The sequence below is a fragment of the Chrysochloris asiatica genome, unplaced genomic scaffold (genome assembly GCF_000296735.1).
Source record: "Chrysochloris asiatica unplaced genomic scaffold, ChrAsi1.0 scaffold00155, whole genome shotgun sequence".
NCBI classification, from domain to species: domain Eukaryota; kingdom Metazoa; phylum Chordata; class Mammalia; order Afrosoricida; family Chrysochloridae; genus Chrysochloris; species Chrysochloris asiatica.
The window spans coordinates 1,506,808-1,527,821 of record NW_006408673.1 but is presented as its reverse complement, the minus strand read 5'-3'; the positions used below and the strand labels follow the sequence as shown (position 1 = coordinate 1,527,821).

The following is a 21,014-nucleotide window of genomic DNA, read 5'->3' as shown; positions in this document are numbered from 1 at the left end:
CTACTGACCTTAAGGTTCACAGCCCGATTCGTAACCACTACACTACCAGAGCTCCTTAATCCAGTACTTGTTGTTGTTGTTGTTGTTAAGTGCCATCGACCCTGTACAGGGTTTCCGAGGGTGTAAATCCTTACGGGAGTAGAAAGCCTCATCTTTCTCCCGTGGAGCAGCTGGTAGTTTCGAACCGCTGACCTTCAGGTTCGCAGACCGATTCGTAACCACTACGCTACCAGTAATTGTTACGATTTGAGGCAAGATACCCGACTTTGCTGAGAAATAATGTGTGGGCTGTATAAGAAGTATTTAAGACATTGTTGATGTTGTTAAATGCTGTTGACTCCGTTCCCTTTAAGAGCGACTCTGTTCAGGGTTTCTGAGTAGCAGCTGGTTGCACTTCGGACCTTGTGGTGAGCAGTCCAGGATTTATCCTCCAGTGCCACACCAGAACTCCAGTTAAGTAGGAGGCCACATAGGCAAACTCACCCTGCCTGGGATTCTAACCCTGTTTCTGCCTTTCATGGAATCCTCTGCTCCTTTCTTGTAAATTCTTAGAACTCTTAGAGGCAAAGAGGTGGGGGAAGCATTGAAAAGTAGGATGCTGCGTATGTATGACTATGTTTGAGTCCTTTGTAAGCTAGGTAGTTACTTAGGAGCCAGTAAGCCTGTGAAGCCAGTAAAGCTGTGTCATTATACCATGTACCATATGGACATGTATATTCTGTATGCTGTACATATGTTTCAGTGTGTCAGTATCCATACATTCATTAATTCTTTAAATACGTATTTTATACAAGCTATGTACCAGGGACATTGTGAAGAATGGGTATTCCAGAACACTTAATTATGCTCCAAAGGAACCTGCATATAGTCCAAGATGCAGTGGTTTAAACAGAGCAAGGAGATCCTGAGTGGTTTAAAATCAGCACATTCTGTCTGCTGAACAAATAATCCAAGAGACTGAATTATATGAACAACAATGTGGCATCAAGGTAGGAGGAAGACTCATTAATTGCTTGTGGTATATGGTTGATACAGCCTTGCTTGCTGAAAGTGAAAAAGACTTAAAATCCTTACTGATGAAGATCAAAGACTCTGACTATGAATTGCACTTCAATGAAAACAAAATGCCTTATGCCTCAGCAGTAAATAACATCAAGTTAAATGGAGAAAAGATTGACGTTGTCAAAGACTTAATTTTGCTTGGATCCACTGTCAATACCCATGGAAGCATTAGTCAAGTAATCAAACGACTTACTGCACTAGGGACATTTGTTGCACAAGAACTCTTTAAAGTATTCAAGAACAGAGATGTCAGTTAGAGGGTTAAGGTGCACCTGACCCAAGCTGTGGTATTTTAGATAGCCTCATATGCTTGTGAAGGTTTGACAATGAGTAAGGAAGACCTTAGAAGAATTGATGCAGTTGAGTTATGATGTTGGAGAAGAATATTAAAAATACAATGGTCTGCCAAAAGAACAAACACGTCTTTGTTGGGGGAGTAAAGCCAGAATACTCCTTAGGAACCAGGAAAGCCAGATTTTGTCTCTCATACTTTGTACATGTTTTCAGTGGGGACCAGTCCCTGGAGAAGGCCATGCTTGGTAAAGTGAAGGGTCAGCAAAAAAAGTCAACAAAAAAGAGTGAGATGAATTGGCACAGTGGCAACAGCAGTGGGCTCAGGCATACCAACAATTATGAGGCTGATTCAGGACAGGGCAGTGTTTCGTTCTGTTGTGCATAGGGTCACTATGAGTTGAAGCCAACCTGATGGCATCTAACAGTATTTACCAGGGAGTATGCTGTTTGTACAGTATCTGGACTTTCTCCATCAGCTTACAGACTAGAAGAGTGCCATAAGAGTTGTGGATGCGCAGGGGTTTTTTTGCTCAAACATTTAATTTTAATGAGCATTTTCAAATCTTCAGTTGCATTCTATTTGCTGTAAGCTGTTATTCTCCTACAAGTTGTAGAGGTTCATTCTGTTTTCTTAGAATTATCCATTATAGCTACACAAAACTATCTCTGTAGTTTTCTGAGAAAGAGAATCAGTCTGTTTAAAAATTATTAGACTTTGTGTATTTTAATTTTCTTTATAAGCTTTTCATTTATTTAGCTTAAAAATTTTGTTTGTAATTTCTTAGGTACATATGCATTAGGATACTGACATTGATAAAATAGGTTGTGAGTTTTTTTAATTTGGAGGTAAGTAGTCATTGGAAATGAAGACAAACAGCTGTAAACATCCATTAATAATCGGAACATGAAATGTACAAAGTATGAATCTAGGAAAATTGGAAGTTGTCAAAAATTAATGGGACACATAAATACCGATATCCTAGGCATTAGTGAGCTGAAATGAACTGGCATTGGCCATTTTGAATCTGATGAATTATATGGTTTACGATGCTGGGAATGACAAATTGACAAGGAATGGCATCTCATTCATTGTCAGAAAGAACATATCAAGATCTGTCTTGAAGTACAATACTGTCTGTGATAGTATAATATCCATACGGCTATAAGGAAGACCAGTTAATAACCACTATTACCAAATTTATGCACCGACCACTAAAGCCAATGATGATAAGATTGGTGAATTCTACCAACTTCTTCAGTCTGAAATTGATCAAACATGGAATCAAGATGTATTGGTAATTACTGGTGTTTGGAATGCAAAGGTTGGAAACAAAGAGGAAGGATCAGTAGTTGGAAAATATGGCCTTGATGATAAAAAACAATACTGGCGATTGCATGATAGAATTTTCTAAGACCAATGAATTGTTCATTGCAAATATCTTTTTTAAACAACATAAAAGATGACTATACACATGGACCTCACCAGATGGAATACAGAGGAATCAAAATGACTATATCTGTGGAAAGAGATGGTGGAAAAGCTTCATATTACTGGCCAAAATAAGGCCAAGAGCAGACTGTGGAACAGACCATCAATTGTTTGTATGCAAGTTCAGGCTGATGCTGAAGAAAATTCAAACAAGTCCACAAGCCAAAATATGACCTTATACATATCACACCTGAATTTAAAGATCATCTCAAGAACAGATTTGATGCATTAGTCACTATAGACCGAAAACCAGAAGGATGACGTCAAGAGCATCATATAGGAAGAAAGTAAAAGGTCATTAAGAAGACATGAAAGAAGGAAAGGACCAAAATGGATGTCAGAAGAAACTCTGAAACTTGCTCTCCAGCATAGAAATGCTACAGCAAATGGAAGAAATGAGGAGGTAAAAGTGCTGAACCAGAGAGTTTCAAAGGACAAAGTCAAACATTACATATGAAATGTTCAAAGACCTGGAGTTAGAAAATCAAAAGGGAAGAACACGTTCAGTATTCCTCAAACTGAGGAAACTGAAGAAGAAAATCAAATCTCAACTTGGAATATTGAAGGATTCTGTGGGAAAAATATTGAATGATGCAGAAAATATCAAAAGAAGGTAGAAGAAATATACAGAGACACTGTAGCAGAAAGAGATGGTTGATGTTCAACCAGTTGAAGAGGTAGCATGTGAATAATAGCCAATGATACTGAAGGAAGAAGTCCAAGGTACATTGATGGCATTAGCAAAGAACAAGGCTCTGGGAACTGATGGTATATAAATTGAAAATTTTCAAACAAACTGATGGCGCACTGGAGGCACTCAATCATTTATACCAGGAAATTTGGAAGGATAACTACCTGGCCAACTCACTGTAAGAGATCCTTATATGTGTCCATTCCAACATGAGGCGACCCAACAGAATGCAGAAACCATCAGACAATATCATCAATATCCCATGCAAGCAAAATTTTGCTAAAGATAATTAAAAACAGCAGCAACCATTCATTGGCAGAGAACTTCCAGAGGTTCAAGCTGGATTTAGAAGAGGATGTAGAACAAGGGATATCATTGTTGATGTCAGCTGGGTCTTGGTCGAAAGCAGAGAATACCGGAAAGATTTTTGCCTGTGCTTTATTGACTATGTAAAGGCTTCCGATTATGTGGGTCATGGCAAGCTATGGGCAGCATTGTGGAGAATGAGTATTCCAGAACACTTCATTGTGCTCATGAGGAATCTATACATTGACCAAGAGGCAGTTGTTGATCCTAGTGTGCTACACCAGGAGTCACCATATAGATTATAACTTTGAAGATATAATTGGACTGTTTTACTTTGTTCAGTAGGGGCTCTATGTGTCAGGATTAACTCAACAACAATGGTTTTGGTTTTGGGTTTTTGTTTTGTTTGATTTTGGGGGGTCTGTTGCTTGTTGTTGTAGTGTGCCGTCAGTCGTTTCCAACTCAGAGCTACACTGTATAGAATTTCTAAGACTTTACTTACAGGAGCAGAAAGCCTCATCTTTTTTACCACGGGACTATTGGTGGATTTGAACTGCTGACCTTGTAGTTGTTAACGGTCCAATGCATAAGTCATTATGCCATGAGTTCTGTTATTTTGGGTTTAAGTTTAATAAGAACCTGTGATATCCAGATGATATTACCTGGCCTGCTGGAAGTAAAGAGGCCTTAAAATACTTAATGAAGATCCAAAGACTACTACAGCCTTTAGTATGTAAAGAAAATAAAAATCCTCACAACTGGACCAATAAATAGTATCATGATAAATGCAGAAAAGATTGAAGTTGTCCGATTCAATTTGTTTGGATACACAGTTAATGTTCATGGAGGCAGCAGTCACGAAATTAAACAATGTATTGCATTATGCAAGTCTGCTCTATAAGACTTCTTTAAAATGTTCAAGAGCAAAAAATATCAGTTTGAGGACAAAGGTGTGCTTACAAAAGCCATGGTACTCTCAATATGCCTCATATGCATTTGAAAGTTAGACAGTGAATAAGGAAGACTGTCGAAGAATCAATGCATTTGAGTTATGGTGTTGGTGAAGAATATTGAAAGTACCATGGACAGCCAGAAGAATAAACAAATCTGTCTTGGAAGAAATACAGCAGAATGCTCCTTAAAAGTGAGGTTGGCAAGACTTTATCAGGAGGCACCAGTCCTTGGAGATGGATATGCTAGAAAATAGTGACGATTAGAGAAAAAGAGGAGGGCTCCCAACAAGATGGATTGATACAGTGGCAACAGTAATGGGCTGAAATGTAACAATAGTTGTGAGAAATGGCACAGGACTAGTTTCTTTCTCTTGTGCATAGGATTTCTATTAGTCTGAACTGACTCAGCAGTGCCTAAGGTACAATCTTAAGTCATCACTATTAACTGTTCTTTCTAGTACAAGAATATGAACCTGAAAGTTTTTCTGTAGGGACTAGTCCAGCCCACAAATTTTCATGTTTAATTGTGCATAAGATCACTATTAGTTGGAACTGACTCAACAGCACCTAAAAATCAGCAAGCAACAGCAACAAGGTACAATTGCAAGTCATCAATAGTAACCCTTTCTTCCTTCTAATATAAGAAATATAAGTCTGAAAGTTTTTCTGAAGGGACTAGTTCAGATACATTCCACAAATTTTGATGTTTTGATTACCATTTACTTTTAAATGTTCTGTAATTTCCCTGTGATTTATTTGACCCATAAATTATTTAGAAGTGTGTGTTTAATTTTCAAATATGTGGAGGTTTTCTACACTTTTTTTTTGTTGTTGTTGTTACTGGCTTTTAGTTTTATTCCTTTGTGGTCAGAAAGCATATTTTGTATGATTTTAATCTTTATAATATTTAAGACTTGTTTTATAGCTTGAGATATGATCTATCGCAGTGAGTGTTCCATGTGTACCTGAAAAGAATGTGTGTATTATGCAGTTGTGTGACCTAAATGTTCATTAGACCAACATGGTTGATAATATTGTTCAAATCTTCTATATACATACTGGCTTTATATATAGTAGTTTTTATATATATCAGTTGCTAAGAGATAGAGTGGCTTATAAATTCTTAACTATGATTTTGAATTTATTTTCCATTTTTGTTGCTTTTTTGTATTTTGAAGCTGTACTATTAAGTACATACACATTATAGATTGTTAGATCTAAAAAGATCATTATAATATGTCTAACTTTTCTTTTGGTGTTACTCTTTGTCTTAAAGTCTACTTTGTCAGATTTTCATGTAGCCACATCAGCTTTCTACTGTTTGTGTGGGATCTTTTTTCATTCTTTAACCTGTGTCATTTGCCTTTATTTTAAAAATAGATATCACTATACACTTTGTTGTTGTTGTTGTTAAGTGCTGTCGAGTGGGTTCTGATCCATAGCGACCCCGTATAGGGTTTCCAAGGAGCGGCTGCTGAGCTTGAACTGCTGACCTTGGAGTCCATCTTTTTTACATCCAGTCTACCACATTGCCTTAGAAGCCAGGATGGCGAGACTTCATCTGCCTACTTTGCATATAGTATCAGGAGGAACCAGTCCCTAGAAAAGAACATGGTTGGTAAAGTGGAGGGTCAGTGAAAAATAGGAAGACTCCCAAGGAGATGGATTGGCACAGTGGCAGCTGTACTGGGCTCAAGCTTAGCAACAATTGTGAGGATGGCACAGGATCAGGCAGTGTTTAGTTCTGTTGTGCATAAGGTCACTTTGAGTCAGAGCTGACTCAATGACACCTAACAATAACAACAAAAACAACAACAGTCAGTGTCTGTTTAGCTTGTCTTTGTTCCACAGCATCTTAATTCCATGGCATCCTGGCAGGGCACTGTAGGTTCATGTGCAAAGTCGGCGGTTTAAGCTCACCAGTCTCTCCTCCGAAACCCTATACAGGGTTGCTCCAGGTCGTAACCCACTCAAAGGCATTCAACAGCAACAACAAAGTTCCATTATTCTAGCGGTTGTTCTAACCCTCTCGCCCACCGCCATTGAGCCAATTCTGATCTGACTCAGTGACACTATAAGACAGGGTAGGAACGCTCCACAGGGTTTCTGAGGCTATGAATCTCTATGGAAGCAGACTCATCTTTGTGCAGCTGAATGTTTGAACCGCTGACATCTCAGTTATGAGTCCAGCATTTACTGCACCACTAGGGCTCCTTTGCTCTAAGGCCGTGTTCCTCAGACATTCCTCAAAGCGTTAGAATCACCTGAAGGTTTATATAAAGCACAAATTGTCTGAGTTAGTAAGTCTTGAATGGAGCATGTAGTTTAACATCGTGGCATGTTCCTAGATGATGTTAATTCTACTACTGGCTGAGGGAGCTTACCTTGGCAACTACTACTCTAGTGAGTATAGTATATACTCTTGTTGTTCCTGTCGAGTGCTGTCGAGTCTGTTCTGACCCATAGTGACCCTGTAATAGGGTTTATAAGGAGCAGCTGGTGAGCTTGAACCACCAATCTTGTGGTTCGAACTGACTTTGTGGTCCAATGTATTAACCCACAGTGCCATACAAGTCATTTCTGACTCAGTGACTATATACACAACAAAAGGAAACACTACCCAGCCTGCACCATCCTCACAATTGTTATGTGTGAACCCATTGTTGCTGCTACTGTGTCTGTCCATCTTGTTGAGAATCTTGCTCTTTTTTCCCTGACCCTGCACTTCTCTAAGCCTGATGTCCTTATCTAGGGACTGGTTCTTCATGACAATATGTCCTCAGTAAGAAAGACTAAATCTCACGGTCCTGGCTTCTAATGTGCTTTTCTTTCTAGTCAGATTTGTTTGTTCTTCTGGCTGTCCATGGTACTTTGAATATTCTTCTCCAGCTTCATAATTCAAATGCACTGATTCTTCTAGAGTCTTCCTTATTCATTCTCCAATTTTTATATACATATGAAACCATTGAAAATACCATGGCTTGGGTGCACTTTAGTCCTTACACTGTGATATCATTGCTCTTAAATACTGTCAAAAGGTCTTTTGCAGCAGGTTTGCCTTATGTAATCTGTCGTTTGATTTCTTGACTGCTGCTTCTATGGACAGTGACTATGCATCCAAGCAAAATGAAATCTTTGACAACTTCAGTCTTTTCTCCATTTATCATGAGGTTATTTATTCATCTGGTGGTGAGGATTTTCATTTTCTCTACATTGAAGAAAGTGTTTTTTCTTTACTGAAGGCTATAGTCTTTGATCTTCATCAGCAAGTAATTCAAATCCTCATCACTTTTTTGTGAGCAAGGTTGTATCATCTGCGTATAGCAGGTTGTTAATGAGTCTACCTCCAATCCTGGTGCTATGTTCTTCTTTATATAATCCAAACCCACTGCCATCGAGTAGATTCCAACTAATAGCTACATAGGGGCTGCTTCTCACCTTTTGTCTGCGTTTGTACAGTTGGTCCATAATGTAACCTTCTTTCTCTTTGCTGATCCTACTTTATATGATCTCTTCCACTCTCCTGACTTAGAACAATATCCATAACCTGATTACGTCTCTAGCCCAGACCTCTCACTTCCTCCAGAGCTGTGCATTTAACTGCCAAGGTATACCTCCACTTTTATGCCTACCCAACAGCTCTTAGCATGTCTGAGACTGAGGTGGGGTTTTCTTGTTGTTGCTGTGTGCCATAATTTTCCATAAACCACATGTTCCCACAATCTTCTTTGTCTTAATTACAGTCAGTTCTATTGTTATAGTTATTCAGCCAAAGAATCTGTCTCTCTAGTGTCCCACACCTTGTTAGTCAGAAAATCCTGGCAGTGCAACGTTCAGAATACATCTAGGATCTAATTACTCTTGTGGTCTTCCCTGCTACCACATTGACCCAACCCACCATCGTCTCTCTACTAAATGACACTATTTGCCTCTGACCCCTGGTCTCCCTGCTTCTGTCTTCGATCCACTGTGGTCAGTTTTCAGCACAGCAGCCAGTGTGATCCTGTTAAATGTAAACCTGATCATGTCACTTCTCTGCTCAAAGCTCTCTGGTTTGGTGGCTTCTCATTTCACTTGGAGCAAAAGCCAGCATCTTGAGTGTGACCTTGGTGGCCCTACATGATCCTATGAGCTGTTTCTCTTCATCTTCTCTTACTCTACTCAGTCTCTCTGCTCACCTACTCCAGTGTTCTTGCTGTTCCTAGAATATGCCAGGCATTCCCCATCCTACCTGTACCTCATTGTTTTTTCCTTTGCTCTCTGCAAGGTACGTTTTCTCTCACAGTTAGCTCCCTCATTTCCCTTTAGAATCATATTTTTAAATCCCCTTTGCAGTGAGACCTTGCCTATACAATCTAAGCTTTCGACACCCTCTCCTGCCTCTGACAAACTATGTGCCCTTTCTCTTCTTTATTTTCCTCCCTAGCACTTATTAATGTCTAGCATTATATATGGTCCCTGGTGTGGTGCTGTAGGATAAGCACTGGACTGCTAACCACACTAACTGGCAGTGTCAGCAGTTTAAGCCCACCAGCCACTCGCAGAAATCCTATACAGGGCTGCTCGGAGTCAGAACCGACTTGACAGCAAATAAGAAGCAGCATTTTATACATTTGACCTATTTGCCTTATGTGTTGGTATCTGCCCCCCTCCTCCACACCCACAAACACTACAATGAAAGTTAACAGGAGCAGAGACGTTGCTGTGTGTCTTGCTTATTGTTGGATCCCCAGTGCTTTAATGGCACCTGGTACCAAGTCATTATTCAGTAAATATTTTTGAATAAGTAAATGAATAGGAGAACTAGGGCACAAGTTTTCATTTCACCAGCAGCTTTACTCTCTAAGCATATGCTTTGCCCAGATCTAAATTCTTTTAGGTCAAGTTCGTCTGCAAAATGTGAGATAGTTAAGCATTTCCAGTTGTACAATTTGAAAGTCTTGCCAGTGAAATCATATATGTAAATGGTAGGCAGGCATATAGTAGCTATAACAGGTGCAGCAGGCCCTTTGTTTAGATTGGTGCTGTTGGAATATCTGAATGAAATTTGTATCATCACCTGAAAGAGCTCCTACAGTTATCAAAAACTTCTAACAATAGGGGAGATAAGGTATGATTTGCGTAAGAACCTGTTTGAAAGTAAATGGTAATGTTAGTCTTCTCAACTGTAATCTAAAGTCTCAGCTGTGCTGTTCAGCTGATCATCCTATTGTTTAAATTATCCCATAAATGTTTCCCTTCTGTTTTTTTGAAGAAGACATTTAAGTCCAGAAAGGGGAAATTTCATTCCCCTTGGCACTTTGTAATAGTCTTAATTTTAACAATTGTCTCTATTATTTTTAATCAGGGCAACACAACTATTTATGTGCTGGAAGAAATGATTGCATCATTGATAAGATTCGACGGAAGAACTGTCCTGCCTGCAGACTTCAGAAATGTCTTCAAGCTGGAATGAATTTAGGAGGTAAGTTTTGTGCTTAATTTAATGTAGCTTGTTAATAATGTCATACAACAGTACCGGGATCTATGTGGAGTCTTGGTGTGGTGCACTGTAGGATAAGCACTGCACTGATAACCTCAAAGTCAGCATTTCGAACCCACCAGCCACTTCTTGGAAGCCCTGTACAGACAGGGTCACTATGAGTCGAAGCGATTCGATGACACTTAACAACAACAAGATCTGTATACTCTCTAAATTTAAAGTAAAGTTAAGGTTTCTATAAATCCAATTAGTTCTGTTTTTCAGGCTAAAATAGTTTAGGAGAAAAATATTTCTTAGCTGGAGTTTAAAAAGAGCTGTGTTATGTGGCTCTGGTCCTCGTGAAGGCTTCAAACCCGAGTTTACTAAAGCTTCAAGAATTGGGCACTTGACCAAAACAAAAATAAATGACTTTTTATATGAAACTCTAGTTAACAGTTTTTAGTTTCATGTCTGTCTATAAATAGTACTATATTATGTAACATTGTCCAGATAAAAAGGCATTGTTAACCCTAAAATTAAATGTAATAAGAGTAAAAGAAAATGTATAAGAAACAAAAAAAAATACTGGAAGACATTGGGATATGGAAAGGGGAGAAAGACTTGAACCAAATGCAGAAGTCGGCAACGCTCATGAATGGGAAGATTTAATAGCCTGAAATACGAGTGTTTCCTAAGTTAGTTTAAAAATATACCACAGTCCTAATAAATATACCAGTTGAGTATAAGTTCTTAAAAAAAAAAAAAAAATACAGCCAGGAAACTTCTGAAGAAGATTAGCCATACCAGATACCAAAATATATTGTTATTTTTGGTTGCTACACAGCTACAGTAATTAAAATAGCCTGTGATATTGGTTATATTGATGATCACATTATGGAACAGTTTGGAAAATCAAGAATAGATCCAAATAATACTGTTAAGTTTGTGTATGATAGAGCTGACATTTCAGATCAGTGGATAAAGGATAGATTATTCAGTAGACAATATTGTGATAGGTGAGTATCCATCTGGAATCCAAGAAATTAAATCCAAGCTCTAAGTATACACCAAAATAAATTCTGGTGTTTCAAAGATTTCTACTGAAAAATAACCACAGAAGTACTATTAAAAAAAAAACAAAAAAAACACAGAAAAACACTCATTTATACTATTGGAGTACAAAGACATGAGCATGAAATAAACCTAAAAGTTATTAATTCATTTGTTAGAAAATCCACACTAATTACAAATCAAATATTACTGAAAAGGCAAGGATAGAAAGGAAACTAGGGGGAAGTATTTGCAAATTACAGATAAAAGGTTTATTTTTCACAAAGATAAAGAGCTACTACTTTATTCATAAGAAAAAGGAGCCAACTAACTGGAAAAATGGTAAAACATGTAGAAAGACCATTTACAGAAAGAAGTTCTTGAGACAATACAATTGGTTCTTGAAACATGACAGTATTTCGTGGACTGTCAGAAGAGCAAGATATAATCTGTCTTAGAAGAAGTACAGTCAGAATGCTCTTCAGAATCAAGGATGGTGAGACTTTATCTTAAATACTTGGGACATGCTATCAGGAAGGTACTCTTTCCTGGAGAAGAACATCATTCTTGGTGAAGTGGAGGGTTGGTACAAAAAAGGAAGACAGTCAATGAGATGGACTAACATGATGGTTACAAAGAAATAGGCTCAAACAGTTCCCATTATGAGAATTGTTTAGTTCAATCATTGTTTAGTTCTGATACATAGATCACTATGAGTCATAACCTACTTGACACAACCTAACAACAGTATGTACTAATGGAGTTCCAGAGTGGTGTAAATGGTTAGAAAACTAGATTACTAACCAAAAAGTTGAAGGTTTGAGTCTGCTGATTGACACTTGGGAAGAAAGGCCTGGCAATATACTTCTGAAAGTTGTCTATTGAACACTCCATGGGGAACAGTTCTATTCTTCATACTCGTGAGTAGTCTTAAATCAGAATTGACTCATTGACAGCTGGCAGTAAATACTATTAAGGACCAATCTCCCAGATATTTCTCAGTGAAAAAATAAGGTTATAAAGTAGTAGGTTTTGTATGCTATGAAGTATATATTTATTTTAAAGAAAAATATGTATTTTATAGAATATTCTAGACTAATGATACAAGAATCTAGCAATGTGGATTATGTCAGTAAAAATGTCTGGTAGTCTGGAGACAAGAGCAGGAATAAGACGCAATTGTCACTGTATATCCTATTGTGCCTTTGAATTGTACATTATACAGAGCATGTGCTTATTTTAAAAGAAAGTAATTTGAAAAATAAATAAAATGGGACTTCATCCTTTCCTTTGATGCATGAATCAAGTGGCTGGAATTCAAGACTTAGTAGAAATAACTGTTTGCAGAGCAGGGGAACTCTTAGAACTGAAGGGGAGAGGGTAAGCCATGACCTGCTGAGACAAGCTAGTAATGAAGGTGTGTCTTTAGTGGCTTAAACAGTAGCTCAGAGCTGGGAGCCTGAATTGGTTAGGAGAGCTGGCTCTGCCCTGCCGATTACTCACCTTGTCATCTTAGGTAGGTTTACCACTTTCCTGTGTCCAGTTTCTTTATCTTCAACTCAGGTAGACTGGTGTACCTGCCACATAGGCTACAGTGAGGATTATGTGAATAAATGTACAGCAGAACAAGAAGTGACGACTCACTATATGTAAGCTAACATTGTGGCAATAGTAACACTCACTGCACATTCACACATGATCTCATTTTAAAAAATGTATTTTGTTGTTATTGAAAATATTCCCAACACTACATATATCAACTAAACAATTTTTATAGTGCAGTTCAGTGATACTTGATAATATTCGATAGGTTGTATAACCATTCTCATCTTGTTTTCTGAACCGTTCCTCCTCCATTACTGTGAACTCATTTTATTCTATCAACATCCCTCTGAAACCTCAGAAAAGACGTTCTTTGGTGAGGGTGAGCTGCTGATGCTCAGATAATGAGATGACTTGTCCACAAATGTCAGAGCCAGTGAGAGAAAGAATCCAGCTAACCTTAGATCTTTGAACTCTTGGCCTGGTGGTGTTTCCAGTATAACACACTGGTCTTTTTACCTAATGTTTGAATCTCATACGTGACACAGAAGATCAGCTTTGTGCCGTGTGAGTGAGGATCAGGCTAAATTGGTAATCATTTAAAATCTAAATGACCCAACTATATGGCCAAAAGCTGCTTTGTAAAATCCATCATCTGGATTCAGAAAAACAAAAACAAAAATACTAGAAGTTAATGTTTTTAAAGTATTCAGATGCTATGTAATATATATTGATGTTTCATATGTATAACATCTGTACAGATAAAGATGAGGGGGGTTTCAAAAAGTTAATGGAAAAATTCCATCGTTTTGTAATTTATATGTTCCATGAACCTTTGAAGCCCCCTTGTATGTAATGTTGTTGTTAAGTGCAGTCGAGTCGGTTCCGACCCGTAGCGACCCTGTACAGGGTTTCCGAGGGTGTAAATCTTTACGGGAGTAGAAAGCCTCATCTTTCTCCCGCAGAGTGGCTGGTAGTTTCGAACCACTGACCTTAAGGTTCGCAGCCCGATTCATAACCACTACACTATGTAATATTAATATTGTTGCAAAATAATGGAGTCCTGGTGTGCCACTACAGGATAAGCATGGACTGGTAACTGCAAAATCTGCAGTTCAAACTGACTAATCGCTCCTTATAACCCCTATACAGAGTTACTTCCGGTTAAAACTGACTCAGCGGCACTTAACAGTAACAACAACATACAGTAATAGACCTGTTACTATTTGTTATTGGCCACACTAACAATTCTTAATCTCATAGGGTTATTTTAAAGATAACCTGAATTAACTGACTTAATTTGTAAAATACTTAGAATAGGGTTTCTCAGTCTTGGTACTATTGACATTTTGGGCCACATAATTTTTTGTTATGCCGGACTTTCCTATGCATTGTAGACTCTTTAGGAGCTCTGCTGGTCTCCGCCCATAGTTGACAGTAGCAACATTGTCTGTATCCACTGAGAGGGGAAGAAATCACTCCCCATTGAGAACCACCAGTTTAGCAACACTAATAAATAATGTTATTGTGTTAAGTACCATTCAGTCAGTTCCAACACACAGCGACCTTGTATAGGGTTTACGAGGAGTAGCTGGTAGGTTTGAACTGCCAGCCTTGTGGTTAGCAGTCCAGTGCTTATCATACAGTGCCACAGCAGGATTGCCTACATATAACATATTAAGCACTATTTAAGTGTTAGGAGTCCTGGTGTGGCGCTGTGTGTTAATGTGCCAGACTACAAAGCCGTTGGAACGGCAAGGTCGGTGGTTCAAACTCAACAGCTGCTCCTTAGAAACCCTCTATAGGGTCGCTGTGGGTCAGAATCTACTCAACAGCGCTTAACAACAACAATTTTAGTGTTAGAGAATAGTAACACTATTTTAGAATACACATTTCATCAGGGAGGAGTATCCGTCTGGGCTTTTTTCTCAGTGACTAGAATAGTACCTGACACAAAATATGTATTAAATATTGATACACATTAGTTGAATAAATGAATGTCTCATTGTTGTTTCTGAAGACCTGCTCCGTTTTAAGCACTCTCATAAAACCCTTTGTATGTGTCATTTTATCTGAGTGTCACAACCTCTGTTTGATACAGATATTACTTTCATGTCTATTTTACAAGAGAGGTCAGAACTTTAATGCCACAATGCCAGGAAGTGGAAGACCCAGAATTTAAATCTGTCTTCCTGGAACCAAAGCCATGTTCACATCACAAGTCTGCTTTTTCTGGACATTTTTGAAATGCTGTTGTTGTTGTTAAGCACAGTCTGGTTGGTTCCGACTCATAGCAACCCTGGGTAGCTTTTCAAGGAACAGCTGGTGAGTTTGAAACACCAACCGTAAGGTTCAAACTGACCTTGTCTTCGATTCCTTATCCTACCGTGCCTATGTTATCTCAGTACCATATGATCTAGAGTCAGTGGTACTGAAGGATGAAGTCTAAGTGGCATTGAAGGCAATGGTGAATAGCAAAGCAGTATCTCAAAGGATGGAATATCATTTGAGATGTTTCAACAAACAGATACAATGCTGGAAGCACTCATTTATGCTTAGAAATTTGGAAGCCAGTTTGTTAGCTACCTTTGCTGACAGACTGGAAGAAAGGTGATCATGGATGGAAATTACTTAACAGTATCATTTATACAACATACAAGTAAGCTTTTGCTGAAGGTAATTCCAAGTTGACTGCAGCAGAATACCAGCAGGGAACTGCCAGAAGTTCAAGCCAGATTTAGTGGAATGAGGGATATCATTACTGATATCAAATGAATCTTAGTTGAAAGCAGAGGTTACCAGAAAGATGGTTACCTGTTTTTTTTTTTTTTTTTATTGACTATGCAAAAAGCATTCAATTTATTGACTATTGACAAAGCATTCAATTATGTGGATCAAAACACATTCTGGATAGCACCAGGGTACTTTCCTATGCTCATGTGGAATCTGTACCTAGAACAAAAGGCAGTGATTTGGAAAAAACAAGGGGATAAACTGTGTTTTAAAATTAGGAAAGTTGTCTGTCAAAGTTGTATCCTTTACCATACTTATTTAATCTGTATGCCAAACAAATAATCCTAGAAGCTGGACTGTATGAAGATTCCATTGTCAGGTTTGAAAGAAGACTGTTTAGCAACCTGACATTTGTTCAGGTATACAATATTAAGCACTTACTGATGATCAAAGACTAAAAGCCTTCAGTATGGATTACACCTCAGTGTGAAGAAAAAAAATTCTCACGACTGAACCCATAAGTACCATAATAATCAACAGAGAAAAGATTGAAATTGTCAAGGATTTCGTTTTACATGGAGCCACAGTCAACATCTATAGAAGCAACACTCAGAAATCAAATGGTGCATTGCATTGGGCAGATTTGCTGCAAAAGACCTCTTTAAAGTATTCAAAAATAAAGAAGGTCACCTTGAGGACTAAGGTGCACCTGATCCAAGCATGGTACTTGCAGTCTTCTTGTATAATTGCAGAAGCTGGACGATTAATAAGAAAGACTGAAGAAGAATTGATGCCTTCAAACTGTAGTGTTCATGAAAATATTTAATATATCATGAACTTCTAGAAGAATGAACAAATCTGTCTGGAAAGAAATACAGCCACAAGGCTTCTTAGAAACTTGTTTGGTGAGACTTTGTCTCATGTACTTTGCTATCAGGAGGGACCAATCCCTAGAGAAGGCCATCGTGCTTAGTGAAGATGCGGGTCAGCGAAAAAGAGGAAGACCCTCAAAGAGATTGATTGACACAGGTTCTCAAAAAGTGGGCTCCTCAAACATAGCATTTATGGTGACATGATAGCAGATTGGATAGTGTTTCATTCTGTCTGCTTAAGGTCACTGTGAGTTGAAATCAACTGGACAACACTAAGCAACAACCATCATCGTGGCAACTGTGGCACACAATTTTTTACTTGTGTCTATAACTGGCTTTAAATGACGTTGACATAGTGCTTGATACTGAATTCACATCATGTGTTGTTGGTTTCTGTATATACAGGAAAGGTTTTGTGGTTTGTGGTGAAAAGTTTACTAGTGAGAAAGCTTCCTTTAGATAGCGATGTTGAAAGCTATGGGTCAAAATGAGCAGAGTGGAAATTAGTATTCATAAAAGTAACATTTTGTTTTGGTTCAAGTTACAGTTTAATCATTTCTGGTTCATTGATGAACTCATTTATTTTGGTTAACTCTCCAGTTGTGATAATACACACTGTAATTTTTTTTTTTTTTTTTTGTAGTCTCTTTTGAAACTTCACTTTTTGTTTCAATCTGAGCAAAAAGAAATCTAAGTAATTATGTTTAAAAATACATGATGTGAAGTGTAACTTTCTAAGGGGAAGCAGTTTTTAACTTGAAAATGTAAATGAAATGAAAACCTGTTTATATACATATTCCAAAACTGCCTGTTTTTTCTTGGAAAAGCAGTGATTTTAAGTCCCTTTTTACCCACCTTTCTTCCCATCTACCTCTCGTGGGAAATACGGAGATGGCAAGTTCGTATAATATTTGGAAGGATTTTCCCATTAGTGATCCTGGCTGTGGGAACAAAGTCAGAAGTCCTCTTTTAAAATTGTCAGGGATCCAAAATCATTTAAGGTGAACTTTTTTTCTATGGGACAGTTAAGGAGCCTTGGTGTTGCAATTGTTAAGTACTCTTTTGCTAACCAAAAGATCTGCAGTTAGAACCCACCAGGTGCTCCATGTGAGAGAAGACCTGTCAGTCTCCTGCGCCCTTCCGGTTTACTGCCTAGGAGCACTGCAGTGCAGTTCTGCTGTCAGATAGGGTTACTGTGGCTCTCCATGGACTCTGTGGCACACAGCAACAGCATGGGCTGGTTAGTATGCAGACATAAGCATGTCCCCCACACTCCACTTTGGAAAATAGAAGGAGGGTGGGAGGAAAGGATGGAGGTGGATTTGTGTTTCTCTGAAATGAGAGCTATCAAATGTGTGTCTTCCTTTTTCTCTTGACCCACTCCCTCCCTCCTGCCAGTTCCTTTTGTTACAAATACTGCTGAGTTTTAGGCTGCACGCAAAAGAAAAATAGAGCAAAAGATGTGAGAATGTCAACAGAGAAATTTAAAGGGAAACAGCTACTTTTCTGGCCCCAAACTTGGCCTGCCACCCTTGCTGTAGCTCCTACTAGTGGCTCTAAAACGCATGACTTGGTCTACATGAGTGTTTTATACTGTTTTGTGTGGTCTACTCCAGAGGCCTTTTTTAGGTGCCCATGTTCTGAAGAGGGGTGTCTTTGCATGTCTTTTAGGGCTTCTTCAAAAATGTATAAAGCCAGCCAGCCAGCCAGCCCTCAGACCATGCTTTGTGGCCACACAATATAGAGGAGAGGATCTTAGAAGCTTTCTATTTCAATCCTTCTATTTTCCAGATGAGGGCCTTGGAGGCCAGGAGCATATTGGAGACAACAAAGAGAATCCTACTTTACTCGTTTTTTCTTTCTTTTACATCAGCTAACTTATTTCACTATTCTGTTAGATATGCTAAGAAGTCCAGTTTTGTTTTTCTTTTGTGAAAGATTCTGAAATACTAAAATCTTATTTTGCAAACCACAGGACATTCCTAATTCTGGTTCCAATTTACTTCTAATGCAAACCTGCAGCTTTCCTCAATCCCGGGAACCACTTTTACTCAGTCTCAACAGGATGCTCTCAAGGTGGTTCCATTGAGGCCATCCTTTCCTCTTGGAATGGGATATGTTATGTGAAAGGAAAGAAGGATCCCAGACCTGGGGAGCACAGAGTGAAGGTGGCTAGGAGAAAAGGAATGGAAGCAATGCTAATGCTGGGACTAGTTCAAAGAAACATACTCTTGCACATTACTGATAAGAATGAAAACCATTTTGGCAGCATGTATCTGTTATTGTTGTCAGTTTCTCTCAAGTAGATTCGGACTCATGACGACCCCAAGTGTACACAGTAGAATGTGCTCCAGGGGATTCTTAAGGCTGTGATCTTTTGGAAGCAGACTGCCAGACCTGTCTCCTGACATGCCCCTAGTTGGTAGGCAAGAACCACCAATCCAACATTAAATGTCAAGCACATAACTAGTGACACCACCTATTGATATAAAGTTGTTCTTTCACTCAGTAAGTACGTCTTGTTCTAGAAATACATGTAGAGAAATAGCTTATAACATAGAAGTAGCTAAACTTAACAGGAACTCTTGGTGTGGTGCTGTAGAACCAGCATGGGCCGCCAACCATGTGGTTGGTAGTTCAAACCCACCTTCTGCTCCTTGGAAATTCTATACAGGGTCGCTATGAGTCAGAACTGACTCGAAGGCACTTAATAACAACAAACTTAAGAGTATTCATAGTAATGATTTTGTTCATTGACTTCCAGAAGCATTATGTTGGATTACCTCTCTGGATTGGGAACAAATGTGGATCTCTTCCAATCAGTTGACAAAGTAGCTGTCTTCCAAATTTCTTTGCATAGACGAGTGAGTGTTTTCCAGTGCTGCATCAGTTTGTTGAAAGTTACAATTGAATTCCATCAATTCCTGGAACCTAGTTTTTCATCATAGCCAGAAATTCAAGCCCGAGTCAGAAGAGGACACTGAATGAGGAATATCATTGCTGACATCAGATGGATCTTGGCTAAAAGTAGAGAATATCAGAAAGATGTTTACTTGTGCTTTATTGATTATGCAAAAGCTTTCAACTGTGTGGCTCATGACACTATGGACAACATTGTGAAGAATGGATATTCCAGAACACTTAATTGTGCTCATGAGGAACCTGTACATAGACCAAGAAGCAATTGTTCGAAAAGAACAAGAGGACACTAAATCGTTTAGAATTGAGAAAATGCATTCAACAGGGTCATATTCTTTCACCAATCTATATGCTGAGCACATAATCCAAGAGTTGAATTTTATGAAGAAGGATGTGACATCAGGATTGGAGAAGATCAATTAACAACCTGTGATCTTCAGATGATACAACCTTGCTTGCTGAAAGCGGGAAGGACATAATCAAGTACTTACTGATGAAAATCAAAGACTCTGGCCTTCAATATGGCTTGCACTTCAGCGTGAAGAAAACAAAGATCCTTGCCATTACACCAATAAATAACATGAAAAATGGAGAAAAGATTGAAGTCGTTAGAGAGAACTTCGCTATACTTGGATTTACTATCAACACTCATGGAAGCAGCAGTCAAGAAATGTGCATTAAGCAAATCTGCACAGGTCCTCTTTAAAGTGTTGAAGAGCAAAGATGTCAGTTTGAGGACTGAGGTGCGCCTGACCCAAGCCATGGTATTTTCAGTAGCCTCATATGTATGCGAAAGTTGTACAGTGAATAAGGAAGACTATAGAAAATTTGATACATTTGCATTATGGTGTTGGAGAAAAATATTTAAAATATCATGGACTGCCAGAAGAACAAACCAATCTGTGTTGAAAGAAATACAGCCAGAATTGTCCTTGGAAGCCAGGATGGTAAGACTTGATCTCTCAGACTTTGGACATATTATCAGGAGGAAGTCCCTTGAGAAGGACTTCATACTTGATAAAGTAGAGGATCATAAAAGAAGAGGAAGGCGACCCCCAAGGAGGTGGGTTGACAATGTGGCAGCAGCAAAGGGCACAATTGTGACAATTGTGAGGATAGTTCAGGGCCCTATATATTGTACATAGGTCATTATGAGTCAGAACCAATGTGAAGGCACCTAACAAAAACAACAAACTTAACAAAGATATTCAGCACACCATTACATATAACAGCCAAAAAGATGTTTTGAAGCATTGTCCAAGGCAAGAAAATATTTACATTTGAATACATGCACATGATACAGCAAGAAAAATGATTATTAGTAAATTTGCATAACACAAAATGCTTTCTTGGAAAAGTAAGTAATGAAAAAGTGTATACAAATTTATTTAAGCCACATATTCTATGATTAAGATCCTGGTTGCAGTGCAGTTAAAATGCTCAGCTGCTAGCCCAAAGGTCAGTGGTTCAAACTCACCAATCGCTCCACAGGAGAAAGATGCACAGTTTGCTTCCATAAAGATGTTTTGTTGTTGTTAAATACCACTGAATTGGTTCCAACTCATAAGAGACCCTATATACAGTTTCTAAGGCTGTAAATCTTTGTGGGATAAAAAAAAAAAAAAAAACCCTCATCAAAGAA

The 21,014-nt window shown here is 38.4% G+C and overlaps 1 protein-coding gene across 2 annotated transcripts in view; it reads left to right on the top strand.

The window, feature by feature from the left end:
* NR3C2 (nuclear receptor subfamily 3, group C, member 2) overlaps positions 1–21,014 on the top strand; it is a 477,644-nt gene that overhangs the window by 305,758 nt on the left and 150,872 nt on the right. For both annotated transcript variants that reach the window (XM_006870871.1, XM_006870870.1), the window contains exon 3: positions 10,143–10,259. In XM_006870871.1, coding sequence (XP_006870933.1) covers positions 10,143–10,259 — 117 coding nt within the window. The remainder of the gene's footprint in view (positions 1–10,142; positions 10,260–21,014) is intronic.